The sequence below is a fragment of the Oncorhynchus masou genome, chromosome 30 (genome assembly GCF_036934945.1).
Source record: "Oncorhynchus masou masou isolate Uvic2021 chromosome 30, UVic_Omas_1.1, whole genome shotgun sequence".
NCBI lineage: Eukaryota > Metazoa > Chordata > Actinopteri > Salmoniformes > Salmonidae > Oncorhynchus > Oncorhynchus masou.
The window spans coordinates 45,854,849-45,879,400 of NC_088241.1; the positions used below are offsets into that span (position 1 = coordinate 45,854,849).

The 24,552-nt window shown below is 43.2% G+C and overlaps 1 protein-coding gene across 1 annotated transcript in view; it reads left to right on the forward strand.

The window, feature by feature from the left end:
- adarb2 (adenosine deaminase RNA specific B2 (inactive)) overlaps positions 1 to 24,552 on the forward strand; it is a 248,732-nt gene that overhangs the window by 203,539 nt on the left and 20,641 nt on the right. Inside the window, exons 5-7 of the mRNA XM_064949117.1 lie at positions 12,510 to 12,678; positions 15,328 to 15,479; positions 16,550 to 16,721. Of these exons, the coding sequence (XP_064805189.1) occupies positions 12,510 to 12,678; positions 15,328 to 15,479; positions 16,550 to 16,721 (493 nt within the window). The remainder of the gene's footprint in view (positions 1 to 12,509; positions 12,679 to 15,327; positions 15,480 to 16,549; positions 16,722 to 24,552) is intronic.

A 24,552-nucleotide genomic window follows, 5' to 3' on the forward strand; every position in this document is an offset into this window, starting at 1 on the left:
ACCCAGCCACATAATAATACACACAGGCACAAACGACCTGAGGGCCCAGCAGGAAAGAGTGGCCACAGCACTGAAGGGAGTGATTGAAAAGGCTTCTTCTACTTTCCCCAACGCACAAGTGGTTATCTCCACCCTGCTACCACGAAAAGACTTCCACCCTGCCACAATACAGCGGGTAAACGCAAGTATTTCCCGTGACTGTGCCTCAAAACCAAACGTTTTCCTGGCCCACCACTCCACCCTGGACTTGAACAGCCTCTATGACCAGGTCCACCTCTACAAGGCAGCAGTGCCCATCTTTGCCCGAACTCTAAAGGACATCGCTCTCAAACGTATCCCCAACACTTCACACAGGAGCAACAGATCAATAGACACCCCACCCAGACCAGCGAGACACCCTCCCAGACCTGCAGGACCCCCCTGGACCTACACATAGAGGACCCACGCCAAGAGGAATTACATCCAGACCACCGCACACCCAGACACATCCACACCCCTACCCCAACCAATCAACACCCCCACGTCAATCATGCCCACACCCCATTTAGGCCCCCTCAGATCAGACCTATGCCACTCCTGCCCACCCCATGCACCCCACCCTCGCAAAGAGGGCCTCAACATGGATGCCACACATACGCCCAGGTAGTGAGCGGGCAAACAGTCCCAACCCCCACTCTCACACTCGCCCAAGCCAATGGCATGTACCAGATGCTCAGCAGGCTCTGCTCACACTTACTGGCCTGAGGCCAAACCACGACCAACAACATTGGACACTTTATGGAACAAAAAGCCTTTACTATTTCATCCTGGAATATCCAAGGCCTGAGGTCATCTGCCTTTGGCCTGAAGAGCAGAAACCCGGACTTCACCAAAGAAATCGGTAATACAGACATTGTCATCCTGCAAGAAACCTGGTATAGAGGAGACAGACCCACTGGATGCCCTCTAGGTTACAGAGAGCTGGTAGTCCCATCCACCAAACTACCAGGTGTGAAACAGGGAAGGGACTCAGGGGTCTGCTAATTTGGTATAGAGCAGACCTAACTCACTCCATTAAATTAATCAAAACAGGAACATTCTACATTTGGCTAGAAATTCAAAAGGAAATTATCCTAACAGAGAAAAATGTCCTCCTGTGTGCTACCTATATCCCCCCACTAGAATCCCCATATTTTAATGAAAACAGCTTCTCCATCCTGGAGGGGGAAATCAATCATTTCCAGGCCCAGGGACATGTACTAGTCTGTGGTGACCTAAATGCCAGAACCGGACAAGAACCTGACACCCTCAGCACACAGGGGGACAAACACCTGCCTGGAGGTGACAGCATTCCCTCCCCCGTATGCCCCCCTAGGCACAACTATGACAACATAACCAACAAAAACGGGTCACAACTCCTGCAGCTCTGTCGCACGCTGGGTATGTACATAGTCAATGGTAGGCTTCGAGGGGACTCCTATGGTAGGTACACCTATAGCTCATCTCTTGGCAGTAGTACTGTAGACTACTTTATCACTGACCTCAACCCAGAGTCTCTCAGAGCGTTCACAGTCAGCCCACTGACACCCCTATCAGACCACAGCAAAATCACAGTCTACCTAAACAGAGCAATACTCAATCATGAGGCATCAAAGCCAAAGGAACTGAGTAACATTAAGAAATGCTATAGATGGAAGGAATGCAGTTTGGAAACCTACCAAAAAACAATTAGGCAACAACAAATTCAATCCCTTTTAGACAATTTCCTGGGTAAAACGTTCCACTGTAATAGTGAAGGTGTAAACTTGGCAGTAGAAAATCTTAACAGTATATTTGACCTCTCAGCTTCCCTATCAAATCTAAAAATCTCAAATAGAAAACCGAAGAAAATTAACAACAATGACAAATGGTTTGATGAAGAATGCAAAATTCTAAGAAAGAAATTGAGAAACCTGTCCAACCAAAAACATAGAGACCCGGAAAACCTGAGTCTACGCCTTCACTATGGTGAATCACTAAAACAATACAGAAATACACTACGGAAAAAGAAGGAACAGCATGTCAGAAATCAGCTCAATGTAATTGAAGAATCCATAGACTCTAACCACTTCTGGGAAAATTGGAAAACACTAAACAAACAACAACACGAAGAATTATCTATCCAAAATGGAGATGTATGGGTAAACCACTTCTCCAATCTTTTTGGCTCTATAACAAAGAATAAAGAGCAAAAACATATACATGATCAAATACAGATCTTAGAATCAACTATTAAAGACTACCAGAACCCACTGGATTCTCCAATAACATTGAATGAGTTACAGGACAAAATAAAAACCCTCAAACCCAAAAAGGCCTGTGGTGTTGATGGTATCCTCAATGAAATGATCAAATATACAGACAACAAATTCCAATTGGCTATACTAAAACTCTTTAACATCATCCTTAGCTCTGGCATCTTCCCCAATACTTGGAACCAAGGACTGATCACCCCAATCCACAAAAATGGAGACAAATTTGACCCCAATAACTACCGTGGAATATGCGTCAACAGTAACCTTGGGAAAATCCTCTGCATTATCATTAACAGCAGACTCGTACACTTCCTCAATGATAACAATGTACTGAGCAAATGTCAAATTGGCTTTTTACCAAATTACCGTACAACAGACCATGTATTCACCCTGCACACCCTAATTGACAACCAAACAAACCAAAACAAAGGCAAAGTCTTCTCATGCTTTGTTGATTTCAAAAAAGCCTTCGACTCAATTTGGCATGAGGGTCTGCTATACAAACTGATGGAAAGTGGTGTTGGGGGTAAAACATACGACATCATAAAATCCATGTACACAAACAACAAGTGTGCGGTTAAAATTGGCAAAAAACACACACATTTCTTCACACAGGGTCGTGGGGTTAGACAGGGATGCAGCTTAAGCCCCACCCTCTTCAACATATATATCAACGAACTGGCGCGGGCACTAGAAAAATCTGCAGCACCCGGCCTCACCCTACTAGAATCTGAAGTCAAATGTCTGCTGTTTGCTGATGATCTGGTGCTTCTGTCACCAACCAAGGAGGGCCTACAGCAGCACCTAGATCTTATGCACAGATTCTGTCAGACCTGGGCCCTGACAGTAAATCTCAGTAAGACCAAAATAATGGTGTTCCAAAAAAGGTCCAGTCACCAGGACCACAAATACAAATTCCATCTAGACACTGTTGCCCTAGAGCACACAAAAAACTATACATACCTTGGCCTAAACATCAGCGCCACAGGTAACTTCCACAAAGCTGTGAACGATCTGAGAGACAAGGCAAGAAGGGCATTCTATGCCATCAAAAGGAACATAAATTTCAACATACCAATTAGGATTTGGCTAAAAATACTTGAATCAGTCATAGAGCCCATTGCCCTTTATGGTTGTGAGGTCTGGGGTCCGCTCACCAACCAAGACTTCACAAAATGGGACAAACACCAAATTGAGACTCTGCACGCAGAATTCTGCAAAAATATCCTCAGTGTACAACGTAGAACACCAAATAATGCATGCAGAGCAGAATTAGGCCGATACCCACTAATTATCAAAATCCAGAAAAGAGCAGTTAAATTCTATAACCACCTAAAAGGAAGCGATTCCCAAACCTTCCACAACAAAGCCATCACCTACAGAGAGATGAACCTGGAGAAGAGTCCCCTAAGCAAGCTGGTCCGGGGGCTCTGCTCACAAACACACCCTACAGAGCCCCATGACAGCAGCACAATTAGACCCAACCAAATCATGAGAAAACAAAAAGATAATTACTTGACACATTGGAAAGAATTAACAAAAAAACAGAGCAAACTAGAATGCTATTTGGCCCTACACAGAGAGTACACAGCGGCAGAATACCTGACCACTGTGACTGACCCAAAATTAAGGAAAGCTTTGACTATGTACAGACTCAGCGAGCATAGCCTTGCTATTGAGAAAGGCCGCCGTAGGCAGACATGGCTCTCAAGAGAAGACAGGCTATGTGCTCACTGCCCACAAAATGAGGTGGAAACTGAGCTGCACTTCCTAACCTCCTGCCCAATGTATGACCATATTAGAGAGACATATTTCCCTCAGATTACGCAGATCCACAAAGAATTCGAAAACAAATCCAATTTTGAAAAACTCCCATATCTACTGGGTGAAATTCCACAGTGTGCCATCAGAGCAGCAAGATTTGTGACCTGTTGCCACGAGAAAAGGGCAACCAGTGAAGAACACGCACCATTGTAAATACAACACATATCTATGCTTATTTATTTTATCTTGTGTCCTTTACCATTTGCACATTGTAAAAACACTGTATATATATATAATATGACATTTGAAATGTCTTTATTGTTTTGAAACTTCTGTATGTGTGATGTCTACTGTTAATTTTTATTGTTTATTTCACTTTATATATTATATACCTTACTTGCTTTGGCAATGTTAACACATGTTTCCCATGCCAATAAAGCCCCTTGAATTGAATTGAATTGAATTGAGAGAGAGAGAGAGAGAGAGAGAGAGAGAGAGAGAGAGAGAGAGAGAGAGAGAGAGAGAGAGAGAGAGAGAGAGAGAGAGAGAGAGAGAGAGAGAGAGAGAGAGAGAGAGAGAGAGAGAGAGAGAGAGAGAGAGAGAGAGAGAGAGAGAGAGAGAGAGAGAGAGAGAGAGAGACTGCATCCTCATGCACTTGCAGGGCGTCATATACTTCTGATATGAATGCTGTATTGGCCCGTGGTCCCTGGGGGAGATGAGGACAGACATGGTACCCGTGTCATTCATCCAGCTATACACCGCGCAGCAGAGCCTACACATCGGTTTGACAGTAGCTCCGCTGGTTTTACAATATTAACTTTCTTAATATTGTCAATCATCAGGAGTGCAGTACCGTGTTATTAATTAATGTCTAAAAAACAATTGGACAATAGCCCCGTTAGCCAACAAAAGCCATTAAAATGCCCATTGTAAACACACTTTGATTTGATTGCATCTATTGTTCCCAGTCTTTCTCCTCACCTGGTATTTATATTGGGCCCTCACACACAATCTGTGTCTTTTTGCAACTAAGCCAAGTATATTAAGATACATTAATAAACTAAATGTCCATTTTGTGCTTCAATATGATGTATTTTAAACAGACTTTTGATCTTATATCTCATATAGACATTTCAACCGCTCCCCAAACGGCACTCGATTCCCTTCCTTCTGCTAATGGCCCTGGTGAAATGCAGTGCACTATAAGGGGAATAGGGTGCCATTTGGGGTGCATCCTGTCTTTATCTCCACCTGGTATTTACATTGGGCCCTAGCTCACATCTCCCACACAGAGCTGTAGTGTGCTTAAGTGGAGAGCTTTATCTCTTTGCCTGGCTGCAGTCTGTGGGGCTCAGTGTGATGGCTGTGTGGTGGCTGGTGAGGATGGATCAGTATCTCCACCAGTCTGTCTGTGTCGAGAGCGGCGGCTCATCAATTTAGACTTCACTGAGACCCGGCTCGCCTTGACCTAATCTTATTCCGCTAGTCTCCCTGCCGCTCAATAATTGGCACTTTTTGTTTATTAATAGGCAGTGTTATCTTCAAAGATCCAGACGCGTACACAGCTGTTGCTGGAGCTGCCCAAGTATTTGTGATTGTGAGAGAGAGAGCGTGAGAGCTACAGCGAGCTAGCAGGCAGCAGACACAAACCTGACGGGAACACTAGGGGTTCTGTTTTCTGGTCATCTCTCTCTCTCTCTCTCTCTCGCTCTCTCTCTCTCTCTCTCTTTCTCCCTCTCTCTCTCTCTATTTCTCTCTCTCTCTCTCTCTTTCTCTCTCTCTCTCTCTTTCTCTCTCTCTCTCTCTCTCTCTCTCTCTCTCTCTCTCTCTCTATTTCTCTCTCTCTCTTTCTCTCTTTCTCTCTCTCTCTCTCTGAACATCTATTGGCTGTCTCAGACCTGTGCACACACCACCGACATATTAATAGAGGGACGGGACTTTGAACCACAGCCCCTCCTCTCCCCCTGCCCAATGTACTCCCATTCAAGGCCTGTGGAAACAATTCCAACCTGGGCGAGATTTGATTTGTCACTGGCACAGTGAGGCTCTTATTGGTTATGTGGCTGTAGAAGGCAAAGTAAACAGAAAACTCATTGGGTTAGAAGGTGTGGATAATTTCATTTGTATCCAAGATAGTGTCAGTCCTTGGAGATGGAAATGAGTTTAGGACATCAGAGTTCCCCTTGGAAAGCATGCAGAGAGAGCGCATGACAAATGCCAAAGTATTTTTTATTGACCACTTGTTTGGTATGGAGATGTTTTAACACAGCCTGTAATTCAGTTAGGATATGTGAGTCTCTCTTCCATAGAGTGAAATCATAGGAGATGAAATAACAGCAGTTCAGAGAGTGAGAAGCAAGTAGTGAATTATTGCTTTGTAATGTTTTGAAGTCTGTTGCTGGGTATCCATTTCCATAGAAGATGCGTCTCTTTTTATACTTTTTCTTATCTCTAGTTGCCTCCCCTGCTTTTTTATGAATTTGTCATTCAATAATACCCTGTTTTAAAAGGCTTAGAAGTGAGGTTGTCTAGAGTCGGGTTAGAGGTGGGGAAGGTTGGAGAGGATGATCGGGGGCCCGGGAACATAATCATAATCATTTGTACACTGCAAATTGACCACAACTAAGCCCAAAAAGAGTTTGTACTTGTACTTGAAAATAACAATAATTTCATATCTTGATTATCTTGATTACATTGAGCCACGATCAAATGTAACATTTTTCGTTTGTGGTACAGATTTCCGAAATTAAACTAATTTTTTGCTGAATTCCTGGTGATTTTATTTATTTTTTACCAAAAAATAGTTCTTAATAAAAATGCATATACAGTATACTGAGCAAAAAAATAAACGCAACATGTAAAGTGTTGGTCCTATGTTCCATGAGCTGAAATAAATACAAAAAGCTTATTTCTCTCAAATTTTGAACATAAATTTGTTTACATCCCTGTTAGTGAGCATTTCTTCTTTGCTAAGATAATCCATCCACCTGACTGGTGTGGCATATCAAGAAGTTGATTAAACGGCATGATCATCACACAGGTGCACCTTGTGCTGGGGACAATAAAAGACCACTCTAAAATGTGCAGTTTTGTCACACAACACGATGTCTCAAGTTTTGAGGGAGCGTGCAATTGGCATGATGACTGCAGGAATGTCCACCAGAATTGTTCCCAGAGAATGTAATGTTAATTTCTCTACCATAAGCCACCTCCAACGTTGTTTTAGAAAATTTGGCAGTACGTCCAACCGGCCTCACAACCGCAGACCATGCCAGCCCAGGACAACATCTGGCTTCTTCACCTGCGGGATAGTCTGAGACCAGCCACACGGACAGCTGAGGAACTAAGGAATTTTTCTGTCTGTAATAAAGCCCTTTTGTGGGGAAAGACTCATTCTGATTGGCTGGGCCTGGCTCCCCAGTGGGTGGGCCTATGCCCTCCCAGTCCCACCCATGGCTGTGCCCCTGCCCAGTCATGTGAAATCCATAGATTAGGGCCGAAGGAATTAAAATTGTTGAAATTGTTGCATGTTGCGTTTATATTTTTGTTTTGTTTTACAAAAAACTTTGGGGGACCAGAAAAGATCACTTACGGGCCAGTTTTATCCCATGGGCTGCCTGTTGCCATCCCTGGGTAAGACGGCTGTATGGAGACAGCACTGTCAGGACAGAAAGGCTAATAACACTGTCAGTTCAGAGGGCAGTGGATTGTTTTTGAATGGAGTGCATTTGTAGGTCAAATTTAATTATCATCATGAATATTTTTCCGTATCAAGAGATTAAAGTGACCCTATTGTCAGCACGACTGTAAGGCCATGGGTCATAGTTATTAAAATTAGTAGTACACTTTGTATACATCCCAAATGGCTCCCTATTACCTATACAGTGCCTTCGGGAAGTATTCAGACTCCTTGAAGGGTACCCAAACATGTCTGCAGCATTAAAGGTGCCCAAGAACACAGTGGCCTTCATCATTCTTAAATGGAAGAAGTTTGGAACCACCAAGACTCTTCCTAGAGCTGGCCGCCCGGCCAAAATGAGCAATCAGGGAGAAGGGCCTTGGTCAGGGAGGTGACCCAGAACCCATTGGTCCTTCTGAGAGAGCTCTACAGTTTCCTCTTTGCAGATAGGCGAACCTTCCAGAAGGACAACAATCTCTGCAACACTCCACAAATCAGGCCTTTATGGTAGAATGGACAGACGGAAGCCACTCTTCAGTAAAAGGCACATGAAAGCCCGCTTGGAGTTTGCCAAAAGTCACCTAAAGACTCCCAGACCATGAGAAACAAGATTTTCTGGTCTGATGAAACCAAGATTGAACTCTTTAGCCTGAATGCCAAGCGTCATGTCTGGAGGAAACCTGGCACCCTCCCTATGGTGAAGCATGGTGGTGGCAGCATCATGCTGTGAGGATGTTTTTCAGCGGCAGGGGAGCGACTGGGAGACTTGTCAGGATCGAGGCAAAGATTGAACGGAGCAAAGTACAGAGAGATCTGGGGCGAAGGGGCGAAGGTTCACGGTCCAACTAGGGCGAAGGTTCATGGTCCAACAGGACAATGAACATAAGCTAACAGCCAAGACAATGCAGAAGTGGCTTCGGGACAAGTCTCTGAATGTCCTTGTATGACCCAGCCAGAGCCCGGACTTGAACACGATGGAACATCTTTGGAGAGACCTGAAAATAGCTGCGTAGCGACGCTCCCCATCCAACCTGACAGAGCTTGAGAGGATCTGCAAAGAAGGATGGGAGAAACTCCCCAAATACAGGTCTGCCAAGCTTGTAGTAGTACACTATGAAGGGAATACGGTAGGGTGGCATTTGGGACACACGTATAATACAATTCCGTCAATTCTAGAGGTTGTTAAAGAGTTGCACACCCAGAAAGATTTCAAGGTTCAAAAACATACTTTTCTCTCCTAGCTACCCCTCCCTGTCATTGCATCAGATATATTTTCATATTGATTCTCATGATGATACACATCTTAACTTCACATTGAAGATCTTCAAACATCTTGCGTTCATGAGTCTCTTTATAGCCTAGTGGCATGCAATTGTGTTCACTTGCGTTAACCTTGTCTTGACAACAATTCCTTTTACTCCAGGAGACGAACATTTAATGCTCCTTTAATACTTAAGAATAATGGGTTCTTATTACAGAACAATCTCATTTCTGTCTGTTAATGTGTCTCTTTGTCTACAGCAACAAAGAAAATGGAAAGGTCTGCGAATAAAGAATACAAACTTGATTTAGTTGATAACAGAGCTGATAACAGAGTAGAAAATTGGAAAGTTGAACTTTATAATAGCCTGTGTATCATTTAATACCCCTTTACTAAACTGAAATATGACTGAAGTTAGTTACTCCAGAAGGCTTCCTTATGATAATAGTCTTATGATGATAGAAACTGATGAGACAAACCTAATTTGGAAAATACCTGCTTGATGATAGCTATTAACCCCACTTAAAATCTCTCTCACGCGCTCTCGCTCTCTCTTTCTCCCCTCAGAGGGGGGGATGGGGGGGGCTGCTTGGTGGCAATTTCATGGTGAGATGAAGAGCAGCTAGGAGAAATTATCCCCCGCAAAATGGATCTAAACAATTGCTAAGTGGAACATCAGAGAAAAAGGAGAGAAAAAAGGGAAAGTGGAAAGGGTGTTGCAGTCGGCCCGTTTAACTTGTATTATCTCCCCAGAACGAGGCATGTTGCTGCATGCTCAGGGCTGATGTGGAGGATAGATGAGACCTGGAGATGTTGGTTTGCTTCACACTAAGACTCAACCTGGCACTATACAGTAGATGACACAACAGAGGATGAACCATGGTGAGGTTATTGGACCAAGCTATTACCCCACATAGACTCGTCCTAAGGAAATCATTTCGATCTTGGGGAACGTCCCAAACGAAATAGGGTGCCATTTCGGACGCAGAAAACATACGTTTAGGTGTCTCAAATATGCTGCTAGAGTTAAAGTATCTGTTCCTTCTCAACTTGGCATTCACCCTGCATTATGGTTTAGACTTGGCTACTGAGCCCGTGCAGAGCAGGAGCAGCCAGCATCTGGTTTGTCCTTAACATTAATCTTGTAGTTCCTGGCGTGGGTTCCCTGGCCTGGGCTGGTGTTGCAGTGGTTCCGCTAAGAACTAGCCAGGGCACCAATCTCTCTGTGCGATTGTGTTAGTGGAGTTTCTACAACCAAAGAGTATAATTTATTCATTAATGGCCTGATTTTTTTCTCTGCGCTAGGTGATTCAGCTGCCACATTGTTGCCTTGGTTTGCTGCTGTTAGTGGACTGATCATACAGTGCTTCACGGCTAGAAATGATATTGTGCTAAATAACATCACGGTTGGAATGCACTTTTGATCAATCAGATTGCGCGGCCAGAACCGTTTCGTAATCAACAAGGCAACAGCAAACATGTCGTCCCCCGAGAATGGTGCAGCCCCCTCCCCCCTCCTTGGGCCAATCAGTGTAATTTTGTAAATTATGGCTCTCTATGGCAAGACGCATCATTCACCCAAGTTTTGTCAAAATCGGGTCAATGATGTCTGAGATATCTTGTGGGTTTAGTTAGACTCCAATCCCTGAGCATGTGTGACAAATTTCATCAAACAGATCAAGAGATATTAACATGTGACCATTATAACGTGTGGTCGATATGAATGTTCTTGAATGTTCTTGAGTCTTGCCGGTATTTCTCAACATTTGTCCTGGCTAAATTCCCAATCTGGCCCCCACCATCAGAGCCACCTAATCATCCACCGCTTTCAATTGGCTCATTCATCCCCCCTCTGCTCCCATGTAGGTAACTATACCCCAGGTCGTTGCTGTAAATAAGAATGTGTTCTCAGTCAACTTACTTTGTAAAAAAATTCTAAAAATAAGCAACACATTTTGATACAATACGAATATCATTGACTGATTTGTATGCCTTTGTTCCGTTGAGAGACGTTGAGAGACATTTGTCGATAAATGCCATATATCAAGTTTCGTGCAGATCGGTCATTCGTTGCCAGAAATTCAAATTGGTGGAAAATCCACATTTCTTCATGACTTTAGGTCAAGTGGGGTGAGGGTGTGACCTTTCATTTTCAATCTCTTGTTATAGTGCCACCAACTGGCCAATCAGTGTAATTTTGTAAATGCCGATCTTAATGGCAAGACGCATCATTCACCCAAGATTCGTAAAAATCGGGCCAATGCTCTCTGAGATATCGCTTGTGACTAACGGACTAACTGACAGATCCAAAATCACCTCCCCGATTTCATCATGGGGGACAACAATATAGCATTGCCACAAGAAAGTGTAAAGAAGCTAGGAAATGCATCATGAGAAGAACCATATCTCTTATGTCTCTGTCCTCCTTTTCTCTATCCAAGCAGCCACTGAGTCAGAAGGTGGTTTGTCAAAGCTAGCTGAATGGATTTCAGAGGCCATGACTTTAACCCCACCTCAATATGAGCTGCACTTATTGTTAATGGCAACCTGGCAGAGGTGGCTCGTCGCCTGTCTGCCTGCATGCACAATCACACACATACACACACACACACACACACACACACACACACACACACACACACACACACACACACACACACACACACACTAACACACACACTCTCTAGCCTGCCTGTCTGCTTGCCTGACTACAATACCATCTGGGCCACAGCAGATAAAAGCTCATATGTTGCACCCGCGTTGCCTCCAGGTTCGGCAGACGCAGTGAACCCTGAATTTGTGAAGCGATGGAGAGATTTGTAGCGGGCAGAGGAGAGGAGAGCGGAGGAGAGAGAAGGAGACTGACGGTGGTTAAAGCATGCTGAGCCAGCCCCGTCACACACTCATGGTTTATGCTGTCAAAAATCCTGCTGCTGAAGCCCATTTTTTAACCACAGTGCTTTTGAATTAAAATCAAACAAATAGGTTTCAGGGCTGTGGCAGGAGGGGATCTATGGGCTGCAAGGGTGGGTTTCTTCCTACTGGGTTCACGAACAATCACGTTTCAAAGAGTGGTAGTAGTGTTCACCTGAAGTGTTCCCCTGAAGTCTCAGATGGTATTTAAATGGTCTGTGTCCCAAATGGCACACTATTCCCTACATGGGGAACTACTTTTGACCAGAGCCTGGTCAAAAGTAGTGCACGATATAGGGAATATAGTGCCATTCAGAATAGGCCTATGGTATCAGGTTAAAGGTATTTAGGTGTGGAGATTTGTTGACGGAGTCCACTGTTATCCCCTAACTAATGCGGACTCTAGACATACTATTGTTTCATTGTTTTCACACCACATGATTTCTTGATGACATGGTGTTCTGTCAAATGACACAACGAAGTGTGAGTCATGAGTTCTTAAATGATATTTTCAAGGTAATAAAGCGATTTTATTTCTAATACTTGTTGTCTCCCCGGTTTTTCCCCTCTCTCTCTCTCTCTCTCTCTCTCTCTCTCTCTCTCTCTCTGTCTTTGCCAGGTTTGGACCTGAGACAAGTCCAGGTGATAGCGTTATCTACCGGGACCAAATGTATCAAGGGAGAACATATCAGTAACCAAGGACTGGTGGTCAACGACTGCCACGCTGAGATCACAGCCAGGAGAGCCTTGGTCCGCTACCTCTACTCTCAGTTAGAGCTCTTCTTAAGGTACCGACATCGAATGCAGCTGTGACATATTATAAACCCTATTATAAGGCCTCATACAAGTTTATAGCATCTAATAGAAACATTATACCTACAGGCTTTAAGTAAAGTGTTGATGTGCTTCCTCTACTCTCAGTAATAACATCTAATTTTGTCTCCTTTGAATAGTACAAGAGTAGGCAGGGGTGTTTTACTAATTATCCTTACAAGTACAGCGAGGGATATGTAAATTAAAGTGATATACTGGATGTGTTTTTAAACCACTATTCAAGAGTTATTTTTCATAGATGTTCATTAAATGCTCCTAAAAATAAGATTCTAAATCAGATTATATTATATAACTTGTAGCTATGCTTAAATTACAATTATGTTTCTTACTTAGCACCATGGTAACTGAGAAGTGTTATACAACAAAGCCATTTTCACAATCAAGCGTCATACTGTAGGCAGACTGCTTTTGTGTCAAAGCAATGAGTCCCTGATTAAAATTATATGCGTTACATTCTTTATCGTGTGTTACCGCTATAACTATCTCTCCAAAACCTAATATTTGCCCCATCAGAGAAGAAGCATAGTCTTCTAAAAATTCTACTTTTTAGTTTGAAATGTTCCTACCTACACAAACACTTTGGTCAATTGCATCGTGTGCTACCTTGAACCAATCTTACCTGCCAGGCCCGTCTGGCTACTAAATTGCCAGCCTGTCAGATTAGAGTAGAAAAGGCTAGTTCCTTTAATGTCATATTAGCATAATACAGCGTATTGACTTTTGTCTTTCCTCAATGTCTAATATAATCACTGGGCCAGAGTCTCAGCGGCTGAGCAAGAGACAGCTAATGGGAAAGATGAGTCCTATGAAAATAGCCAAACATAATGCCACAACTGACGTATATTCACCCTATTTTTAAGTAAAAAATGATTTTACCTTCATTTAACCTGGTAGGCCAGTTGAGAACAACTGCAACCTGGCCAAGATAAAGCAAAGCAGCGCGACAAAAACAACACAGAGTTTCACATGGGATAAACGATCGTGCAGCCAATAACACAGTAGAAAAATCTGTATACAGTGTGAGCATATGAAGGAAGGAGGTATAAGGCAATAAATAGGCCAATAGTGGCGAAGTAAGCTGCTCTGACAGCTGACTCTTAAAGAGTGAGGGAGATAATAGTCTCCAACTTCAGTGATTTTTGCAAATCGTTCCAGTCATTGGCAGCAGAGAACTGGAAGGATAGGCGGCCAAAGTAGGTGTTGGCTTTGGGGATGACCAGTGAAATATACCTGCTGGAGCGCGTGCTACGGGTGGGTGTTGCTATGGTGACCAGTGAGCTGAACTAAGGCGGAGCTTTCACTAGCAACGACTTATAGATGACCTGGAGACAGTGGGTTTGGCGATGAATATGTAGCGAGGACCAGCCAACGAGAGCATACAGGTCGCAATGGTGGGTAGTATATGGGGCTTTGGTGACAAAACGGATGGCACTGTGACTGCATCCAATTTGCTGAGTAGAGTGTTGGAGGCTATTTTGTAAATGACTTCGCCGAAGTCAAGGATCGGTAGGATAGTCAATTTTACGAGGGTATGTTTGGCAGCATGAGTGAAGGAGGCTTTGTTGCGAAATAGGAAGCCGATTCTTGATTTAACTTTGGATTGGAGATGCTTAATGTGAGTCTGGAAGGAAAGTTTACAGTCGAGCCAGACACCTAGGTATTGATAGTTGTAGTATATCCACATATTCTAAGTCAGAACCGTCCAGAGTAGTGATGCTAGTCGGGCGGGCGGGTGCGGGCAGCGATCGGTTGAAGAGCATGCAGTTAATTTTACTAGCATTTAAGAGCAGTTGGAGGCCACGGAAGGAGTGTTGTATGGCGTTGAAGCTCGTTTGTTAACACAGTGTCCAAAGAAGGGCCAGATGTATACAGAATGGTGTCGTCTGCGTAGAGGTGGATCAAGAGCGACATCATTGATATATACTATGAGAAGTCTAGGGTTGAGACCGAAAGCGACATAGGGAATATACTGTAGTATCATGCCATTCATAATGTCTCCAATGATGAAAAATCACAGTGGCGAGCTCTGAGTATATTAGTATATGGTAGAACTGAATTATTTAAATTCAAGGCATCAAATAGTAAGCATGTGGCATGGTTCAATACGGATTTGTGAAATTAAAGTATATTTGAGTAAAACAAATGTTTGCAGCCTCAGTTCGTAGTAGCAACTACTATCACACATCACAGTCAGTAGCTGAATAACTGGCTGGAGTTTTAGTGGGTAGCCTAGTGTCTAGTATCAGTCAAGGATCATAGTCATTTCAACCATTCAGGGATGATGTAGGAGAAACTGGCATACACACACACACACATATATACACTCAAACACACACTCACACACCAGCAGCCCTCCACTCTTCGTGATGTATCATCCAGTTGAGACAGACTGAGTAATGTTCAGGGGGCCGACAGTGACAGAGAGAGAAACTGCTTTGGTCAGGGAGAAGGCCAGTGTTTGTCATCACTCGCTCTCTCCTTCTGTTTCAGTTCATCATTGAAAAATAGACGGGGGCCGGGGGGGGGGTTATGTGTGTGCTGTGATAGATAGTGGTCACTCTCTTTTTCCTCATCTCTTCTTTCTTTTTTCTTTGTCTTTGAAGCAAAAGGCGAGAGGACTGGGAAGAGTCGATATTCGTCCGGCACAAGGAGTCAGGGTACCGGTTGAGGGACAACGTCCATTTCCATATGTACATCAGCACGTCGCCCTGCGGAGACGCTCGCCTCAACTCGCCCTACGAAATCACCACGGACCGTAAGACAGACTCTCTATCCATCTTCATCTCTCTCGTTATCTCTCGTTTATTTTCCCTCCCTCCCTCCCTCCTGTCTTCCTCGTGGTTTGGTGTCTTTTTCCTCTTTACCAGAGTTTTTTTTTTTTAAGGGATCATCTTCTGCCGGCTGATATGTTGAAAGCGACTGCTCTGCTTTTGTCAGACGCTGTCAGAAAACTGGCATCCCTTTCATGTCACATTACATCCACAGGCCTTTCAGACTGCCAAGCCACTGTGCTGAACAGATGACATTTTAATGCTTACTCCATAAAAAAATGTATATTCATTTAGATGGCGACGGCTGGCATTCGTTTTTATGTGTGACTTACAGGGTTAGCAATGTAATCTGCTTGGCAGTTTTCCATCAAAAATATTTCCCCTCCTTTTTTCTCTTAGACAGATCTATTCAGCACTGTAGCCATGCTGCTGGTGTATCATTATATTGACGTGGAGGTTTTCTTACACACACACACACACACACTAAAATGAAGGGAAAAAAACATTTGAGGAGGCAAATGAATCACGCCAGTATGAAAGGAACTGAGAGACTGTCTCCCTGGAAAGCTTTGAACTTCACTTTCTTGGTCATTAAACCTTTTAAATGTTCATCAATCAGCTTTTACAGATTAGAAAATTACTTATGCAGAAGGGGCTCCCATAATACCTTTCTCTGCCTTTTCCTCAATACTTCAGAGGGGAACTCAAGGCTTAACTTTAACTTCATTGCAGAGAGAGAGAGAGAGAGAGAGGGAGAGAGAGGAGAGAGAGAGAGAGAGAGAGAGAGAGAGAGAGAGAGAGAGATCTGTAGTGAACTACTTGGCTATGGGTTTAAAATCCATGTCCGCGTTTGGTTGATTTCCATATGGTATATATAAGGTGGAATTTCAGGCAATAGTGCCGTTCAGAACATAGAGACACAAAGTTAGGCATGATCATGTGTGCTACATACTGAATTGAAACAGTCAGATACACTGACATGTATGAGTGAATCAATTGACACACACACAGACACACAAATAAGACTGACCGTCCGGCTCTGATCTGTTCCCAGTGCACAGCAGCAGACACCTGCTGAAGAAGTTCCACAGCCACTTGAGGACCAAGATCGAGTCCGGGGAGGGGACCCTGCCTGTGAGGTCCTCCAGAGGGGCAGTCCAGACCTGGGACGGGGTACTGCAAGGGGAACAGCTCATCACCATGTCCTGCACAGACAAGATCACAAGGTTAGATCATCACAAACACACCCTCAGTGTCATGACCATGAAAACACACTTTTCCCCTCCCATGTCGAATTTTAGGACCTGCTATGTCATCAAAGGTAAAGCATATATGATCTGCCTATATGACATTTCAGAGGATAGGATGAAACTTGTTGAATCAACAGACAGACAGTCATAGGCAGAGGTAAAACAAAACAGTGGAAGTCAGAAAGCAAAGGGCGATGTTCACAGAGGCCAAACTCTGAGTAATCCACACGCTCCACAGACAGGAACGAAGACACAGGCATCTATTGATCTGAGGGCTATCTTTATTGGTGGATTACCTTTTTATGAAAACACATGATCCTTGTTTAAACAGAGCATTTAAAAATATGGCTTTATTGACTACAGAGAAGGGTTGGGATTGGTCTGGTATTTACTCTGTGTGTGGTGGATAAATCTCTTCCCAAGAGCATGAGACAGAACAGGAGCAGGGAGCCGGAGATGTCAGTCAGTCAGTCAGTCAGTGATTTGTGTTGTTGATTTCTCTCCTGTTGACTGAATGATGCTTATTTTCCATATGAGTTTGCATAGGATAATCCTACACTAATTTGTTCATGTAGGGATCGTCCATTGTTTGAATCCCCTGACCCTTAAACTACCTACCTACTATCTAAGACCTTGCCTAGTGCACTACAGGGAATAGGATGCCATTTGGGACAACCATGGTCTTTAACAGTCTTTAACAGTACACCCACAGTACAGTGAATAAGGGCTGCTACCTCGGCTGTGTGATATTCCTCCACCACCTGCCCAGTCAGAGGGTTCTGAGATCTGACATGAGGGGAGACAAGGCAGTAGTGTATCGAAGCTTAAGTAAATGTTCAGGGTGATTTTTTTTTTATTCGCCACTAGTGTGTTTTTTTCGGAGGCATCTTTTGACAGCCACGAATGATCTCCTTGTTCTCGATGCGGTGGTTGAAGAAAGGGATGTTACATTAAATCTCTTGTTCTCACCCTGTCTCTTTCCACCGGGAGGTGAGAGCATGAGTGTCCACACATTAGCTGTATTATCTCACTCAACTAGGGAGAGATGTGGCGATGGCAGCTAGCAGCACTGTTTCCCTACAATTCTCCCAATATTTGGAGGCTAATTGGTGCTGCTAGCTTATAGGATACAACAACATCTGCCTGGCCATACCTGTATATGATCTTGATACATAAAGTTAACTGCCAAAATAAAGGAAACACCAACATAAAGTGTCTTAATAGGGCGTTGGGGCACCACGAGCCAGAACAGATTCAATACACCTTGTCATATATTCTACAGTGTCTGGCACTCTGATGGATGTGACACGAGAAATTCCATAATTTGGTGTTTTGTTGACGGTGGTGGAAAACGCTGTCTCAGTCGCCACTCCAGAATCTCCCATATTGTAAGTGTTCAGTTGAGATCTGGTGACTGAGACACACACACACACACACACATATGAATTACTTAATCAACTCAGAAACCACACCTGTGTGGAAGCACCTGCTTTCAATATACTTTGTATCCCTCATTTACTCAAGTGTTTCCTTTATTTTGACAGTATCCTGCTCACTCAAACTAACTAGTCTCTTAGCAGAGATGTCTTAAGCCATAGAAATAGTATTACTAAAACAGACATTCAAATGATCATGGTCAGTTGTCCATTCTAGTCATTATATTTCTATGTAATGATTTTATATGACACTTTATGTGCAGCGAGCAGGGAGGGTTAGGCCCTCGAATAGCTAGCTACATATACACTATGTGACAAAGTATGTGGACACCTGCTCGTCGAACATCTCATTCCAAAATCATGGGCATTAATATGGAGTTGGTCCCCCCTTTGCTGGTGTTTCATGGGGTTGAGGTCAGGGCTCTTTGCAGGCCAGTCAAGTTCTTCCACACCGATCCTGACAAACCCTTTCTGTATGGACCTCACTTTGTGCACAGGGGCATTGTCATGCTGAAACTGGAAAGGGCCTTCCCCAAACTGTTGCCACAAATTTGGAAGCACAGAATCATCTAGAGTGTCATTGTATTCTGAAGTGTTAAGATTTCCCTTCACTGGAACTAAGGGGCCTAGCCTGAACCATGAAAAACTTCCCCAGATCATTTTTCCTCCTCCACCAAACTTTACAGTTGGTACACGCATTTGGGCAGGTAGCATTCTGATGGCATCGGCCAAACAAAGATTTGTCCGTCGGACTGCCAGATAGTGAAGCGTGATTCATCACTCCAGAAAACGCATTTCCACTGCTCCAGAGCCCAATGGCTGCGAGCTTTACACCACACCAGCCAACACTTGGCATTGCGCATGGTGATCTTAGGCATGTGTGCGGCTGCTCGGCCGTAGAAACCCATTTCATGAACAGTTCTTGTGTTGATGTTGCTCCAGAGGCAGTTTGGAACTCCGTAGTGAGTGTTGCAACCGATGGACAGACAATTTTTACACGCTCGCACTTCAGCACTCGGCTGTCCCATTCTGTGAGATTGTGTGGCCTACCACTTCGCGTCTGAGCCGTTGTTGCTCCTAAATATTTCCACTTCGCAATAACAGCCCTTTCAGCTGCCTGGGGCAGCTCTAGCAGGGCAGAAATTAGACAAACAGACTTGTTGGAATGGTGGCATCATATGATGGTGCCACATTGAAAGTCACTGAGCTCTTCACTAAGGTCATTCTACTGCCAAATTTTGCTGTGGAGATTGCATGGCTGTGTGCTCGATTTTATACACCTGTCAGCAACGTATGGCCGAAATAGCCAAATCCACTCATTTGAAGGGGTGTCCACATACTTTTGTATATATAGTGTATTCTGAGGTGGCTCTCCTCTTTCCCCCTGAAAGTGACCGTTAATCTGCCCAATATGATTCAGTTGGCCGGGCTGGAGACGCAGCGATTACATCTGTCTAGGTCACCACCATAGGTGAAAGCAATTACTTGGCAAAAAATAGAGGGATACGACACGGCAGTCAGGGGAAAGGAAAAGGGACATCCTACTTCCTTTCTTTCTTCCTTTCTTCCTTTCTTTCTTTCTTTCTTTCTTTCTTTCCACCAAGCTAGATACTGTCCGACACCCTTTCTCTCCCTCTCCACTCCTCTTTCTCCGTTTTATATTCTTGTAAATTATCCTTGGCTTCCACTGAAGTGAGTGGGTCAGTAAAGGCCTGTATAATTAAGGTCAGGGTGAAAGAGAGAGGGAAGAAGAGGGTGGAGAGAGAAAGAGAGAGAGGAGAGTGGGCTTTAGCCTTTTAATCGAGTGTAGCCATACTATTTGAGCTGTAAATAGACACATCCGAGGTGACGCCTGCCCTACTGCCACTGTCTGTTTGTCCCACAGTTACACTCCTTGTTGTATCCCTTCCTTCATCATATATCTCCCTCCATTCATTCGTCCCCCACTCCCTCATGTCATCATGTCTGTTTGCGTAGGGGTAAAGTTATGTGACGGTAAATGAACCACCATGAAAGCTTTTTTTTTCTTCATATTTTCTTTTAATCATCATTACTATTGCTGTCATTATTGTGATCGTTACTATTGTCATTATTGTTATCGTTAGTGTTTTTGAAAAAGCACAACAGGGTTGGGCACCTGATTGACCAGAGAGTGGATGTTTGATTAAGTCAATGACTTGTTTTAATTGAAGGGCCTAAATGGCTTTCACATGACTATGAACCTTTATCTTTCCATTTGGATTTTATGTAGATGAACACATTACTTTAATGGTCTCCGTTTACGGAGAGGAAGAGGGAGGGATAGAAGGAGGGATAGAGAGAGGAAGGGGGAGAGGGAGGGAGTCTCCCCCTTTAAAATCCATGCAACAGCCAGATGGCTGTCTTTTCTTGCATGAGATTAAAATATGTTTCTAATTCACAGCGTTGCTTCCTAGGTAAATTAATATTTCAAGCTAAATCATTTCTGTTTTGGTGGAAGTAGCAGGAGGGGAAAAGAGAGAATAGAGCTCTATCTTTTGTTTGGAAAAGGTAGGACAGATCACACTAACAGATTGTGGTTGGGGCAGGTACAGCCGGGGCGGCAGTTAGCGCAGTTTAGCGGTTCTTGGAAAACGTCGATGTTAATTGACTGCTCGGGGAAGCAAAAAACATAATGACTCATTATTAGTCATGAACAGGGATGCGAGAGGAAAAGATAATTGCAATTATTGCAGCCATGATAAAGATACATTGATTAACAAAAAGAACAATGGTGTAAAAATGAGCAACATAATGTTTGCCTCTGATTGAGCTTCTCATAAGTTCTTTAGTCCAATGCTTGTGTGAGTACACAGCTACACAACCCAGGTACACACAGAGGGCTTCTATATCTTTGTTCTCTTGCTCTGAAAGGAGGAAATCATTATAAACATGGTAATTATGCCCCATCCATTTGTTAATGTATTCTGGAAAATAGATTAGTCTAAACAGCAAATGACAAGGCAGTCTAAAGACATCTAGACCTACTATCTCTCCACCATTCAGATTTGGGTTCAAATATTATTTGGAGTGACAGATGGGTGGGGTTTTCAGTTTTGCAACTAAATTCTTTGAAAATATTTTAAATAGTATTTGAAACCAGGTCTGCCACCAGTGTACATTAGTACTATAGTACTATCGCAACATCAGTATTACTATCTCACCAACAGTATAGTATTACAGTATCTCACCACCAGTATAATATCACCTCACCACCAGTATAGTACTGCAGTATCTCACCACCAGTGTAGTATCATCTCACCACCAGTATAGTATCATCTCACCACCAGTATAGTATCATCTCACCACCAGTATAGTACTACATTATCTCACCACCAGTATAGTATCATCTCACCACCAGTATAGTATCATCTCACCACCAGTATAGTATCATCTCACCACCAGTATAGTATCATCTCACCACCAGTATAGTATCATCTCACCACCAGTATAGTACTACATTATCTCACCACCAGTATAGTATCATCTCACCACCAGTATAGTACTACATTATCTCACCACCAGTATAGTGTCATCTCACCACCAGTATAGTATCATCTCACCACCAGTATAGTATCATCTCACCACCAGTATAGTATCATCTCACCACCAGTATAGTATCATCTCACCACCAGTATAGTATCATCTCACCACCAGTATAGTACTACATTATCTCACCACCAGTAGAGTATCATCTCACCACCAGTATAGTATCATCTCACCACCAGTATAGTATCATCTCACCACCAGTATAGTATTGCAGTATCTCACCACCAGTATAGTATCATCTCACCACCAGTATAGTATCATCTCACCACCAGTATAGTATCATCTCACCACCAGTATAGTATTGCAGTATCTCACCACCAGTATAGTATCATCTCACCACCAGTATAATATCACCTCACCACCAGTATAGTACTGCAGTATCTCACCACCAGTGTAGTACTACATTATCTCACCACCAGTATAGTATCATCTCACAACCAGTATAGTATTGCAGTATCTCAACACCAGTATCATATCATCTCACCACCAGAAAAGTATCATCTCACCACAAGCATTTCGCTACACTCGCATTAACATCTGCTAACCATGTGTATGTGACAAATAAAATTTGATTTGATGATTTGATTTGATTTAGTATCATCTCACCACCAATATAGTACTACATTCTCACCACCAGTATAGTACTACATTATCTCACCACCAGTATAGGACTACATTATCTCACCACCAGTATAGTATCATCTCACCACCAGTATAGTATCATCTCACCACCAGTTTAGTACTACATTATCTCACCACCAGTATAGTACTACATTATCTCACCACCAGTATAGTATCATCTCACCACCAGTATAGTATCATCTCACCATCCATATAGTAACATCTCACCACCAATATAGTAACATCTCACCACCAGTATAGTATCATCTCACCACCAGTATAGTCTCATCTCACCACCAGTATAGTCTCAACTCACCACCCGTATAGTAACATCTCACCACCAAAATAGTATCATCTCACCACCAGTATAGTACTACATTATCTCACCACCAGTAAAGGCCTATCTCACCACCAGGATAGCACTGCAGTATCTCACCACCAGTATAGTATCATCTCACCACCAGTATAGTCTCATCTCACCACCCGTATAGTAACATCTCACCACCAAAATAGTATCATCTCACCACCAGTATAGTACTACATTATCTCACCACCAGTATAGTACTATCTCACCATCAGTATATTACAACCTCACCACCAGTATAGTACTAGCTCACCAACAGTATAGGCCTATCTCACTACCAATATACTACTACTACAGTATCTCACCACCAATATAGTACTTTCTCAACACCGGTGTAGTACTATCTCACTACCAGTATAGTACTTTCTCACCACCAGTATAGTACTTTCTCACCACCAGTATAGGACTATCTCACCATTGGTATAGTACTACAGTATCTCACCACCAGTATAGTACTACATTATCTCACCGGTATATTACTGTCTCACCACCAGTATAGGACAATCTCACCACCAGTATAGAACTATCACACCACCAGTATAGGAATATCTCACCACCAGTATATTACCATCTCACCCCCAGTATAGGCCTATCTCACCACCAGTATAGTACTTTCTCAACACCAGTATAGGACACCAATATAGTGTCCTATACTGTGTCACCACCAATATAGTACCAATATAGTGTCACCACCAATATAGTATTCTCACCACCAGTATAGTACTACATTATCTCACCACCAGTAAAGGCCTATCTCACCACCAGTATATTACTATCTCACCACCAGTATATTACTATCTCACCACCAGTATAGGACAATCCCACCACCAGTATGTTACTATCTCACCACCAGTATATTACTATCTCACCACCAGTATATTACTATCTCACCACCAGTATATTACTATCTCACCACCAGTATAGGACAATCCCACCACCAGTATATTACTATCTCACCACCAGTATAGTACTTTCTCAACACCGGTATATTACTATCTCACCAACAGTATAAGACTATCTCACCACCAGTATATAACTATCTCTCCACCAGTATATTACTATCTCACCACCAGTATAGAACTATCTCACCACCGGTATAGTACTTTCTCAACACTGGTATAGTACTATCTCACCACCAGTATAGGCCTATCTCACCACCAGTATAGGCCTATCTCACCACCAGTATAGGCCTATCTCACCACCAGTATAGGACTATCTCACCATTGGTATAGTACTACAGTATCTCACCACCAGTATAGTCTCATCTCACCACCCGTATAGTAACATCTCACCACCAAAATAGTATCATCTCACCACCAGTATAGTACTACATTATCTCACCACCAGTAAAGGCCTATCTCACCACCAGGATAGCACTGCAGTATCTCACCACCAGTGTCGTCTCATCTCACCACCCGTATAGTAACTTCTCACCACCAATATAGTATTCTCACCACCAGTATAATACTACATTATCTCACCACCAGTAAAGGCCTATCTCACCACCAGTATAGTACTACAGCATCCCGCCACCAGTATAGTACTATCTCACCATCAGTATATTACAACCTCACCACCAGTATAGTACTAGCTCACCAACAGTATAGGCCAATCTCACTACCAATATACTACTACTACATTATCTCACCACGAATATGGTACTTTCTCAACCCCGGTGTAGGACTATCTCACCACCAGTATAGTATCATCTCACCACCAGTATAGTATCATCTCACCACCAGTATAGTATCATCTCACCACCAGTATAGTATTGCAGTATCTCACCACCAGTATAGTATCATCTCACCACCAGTATAAT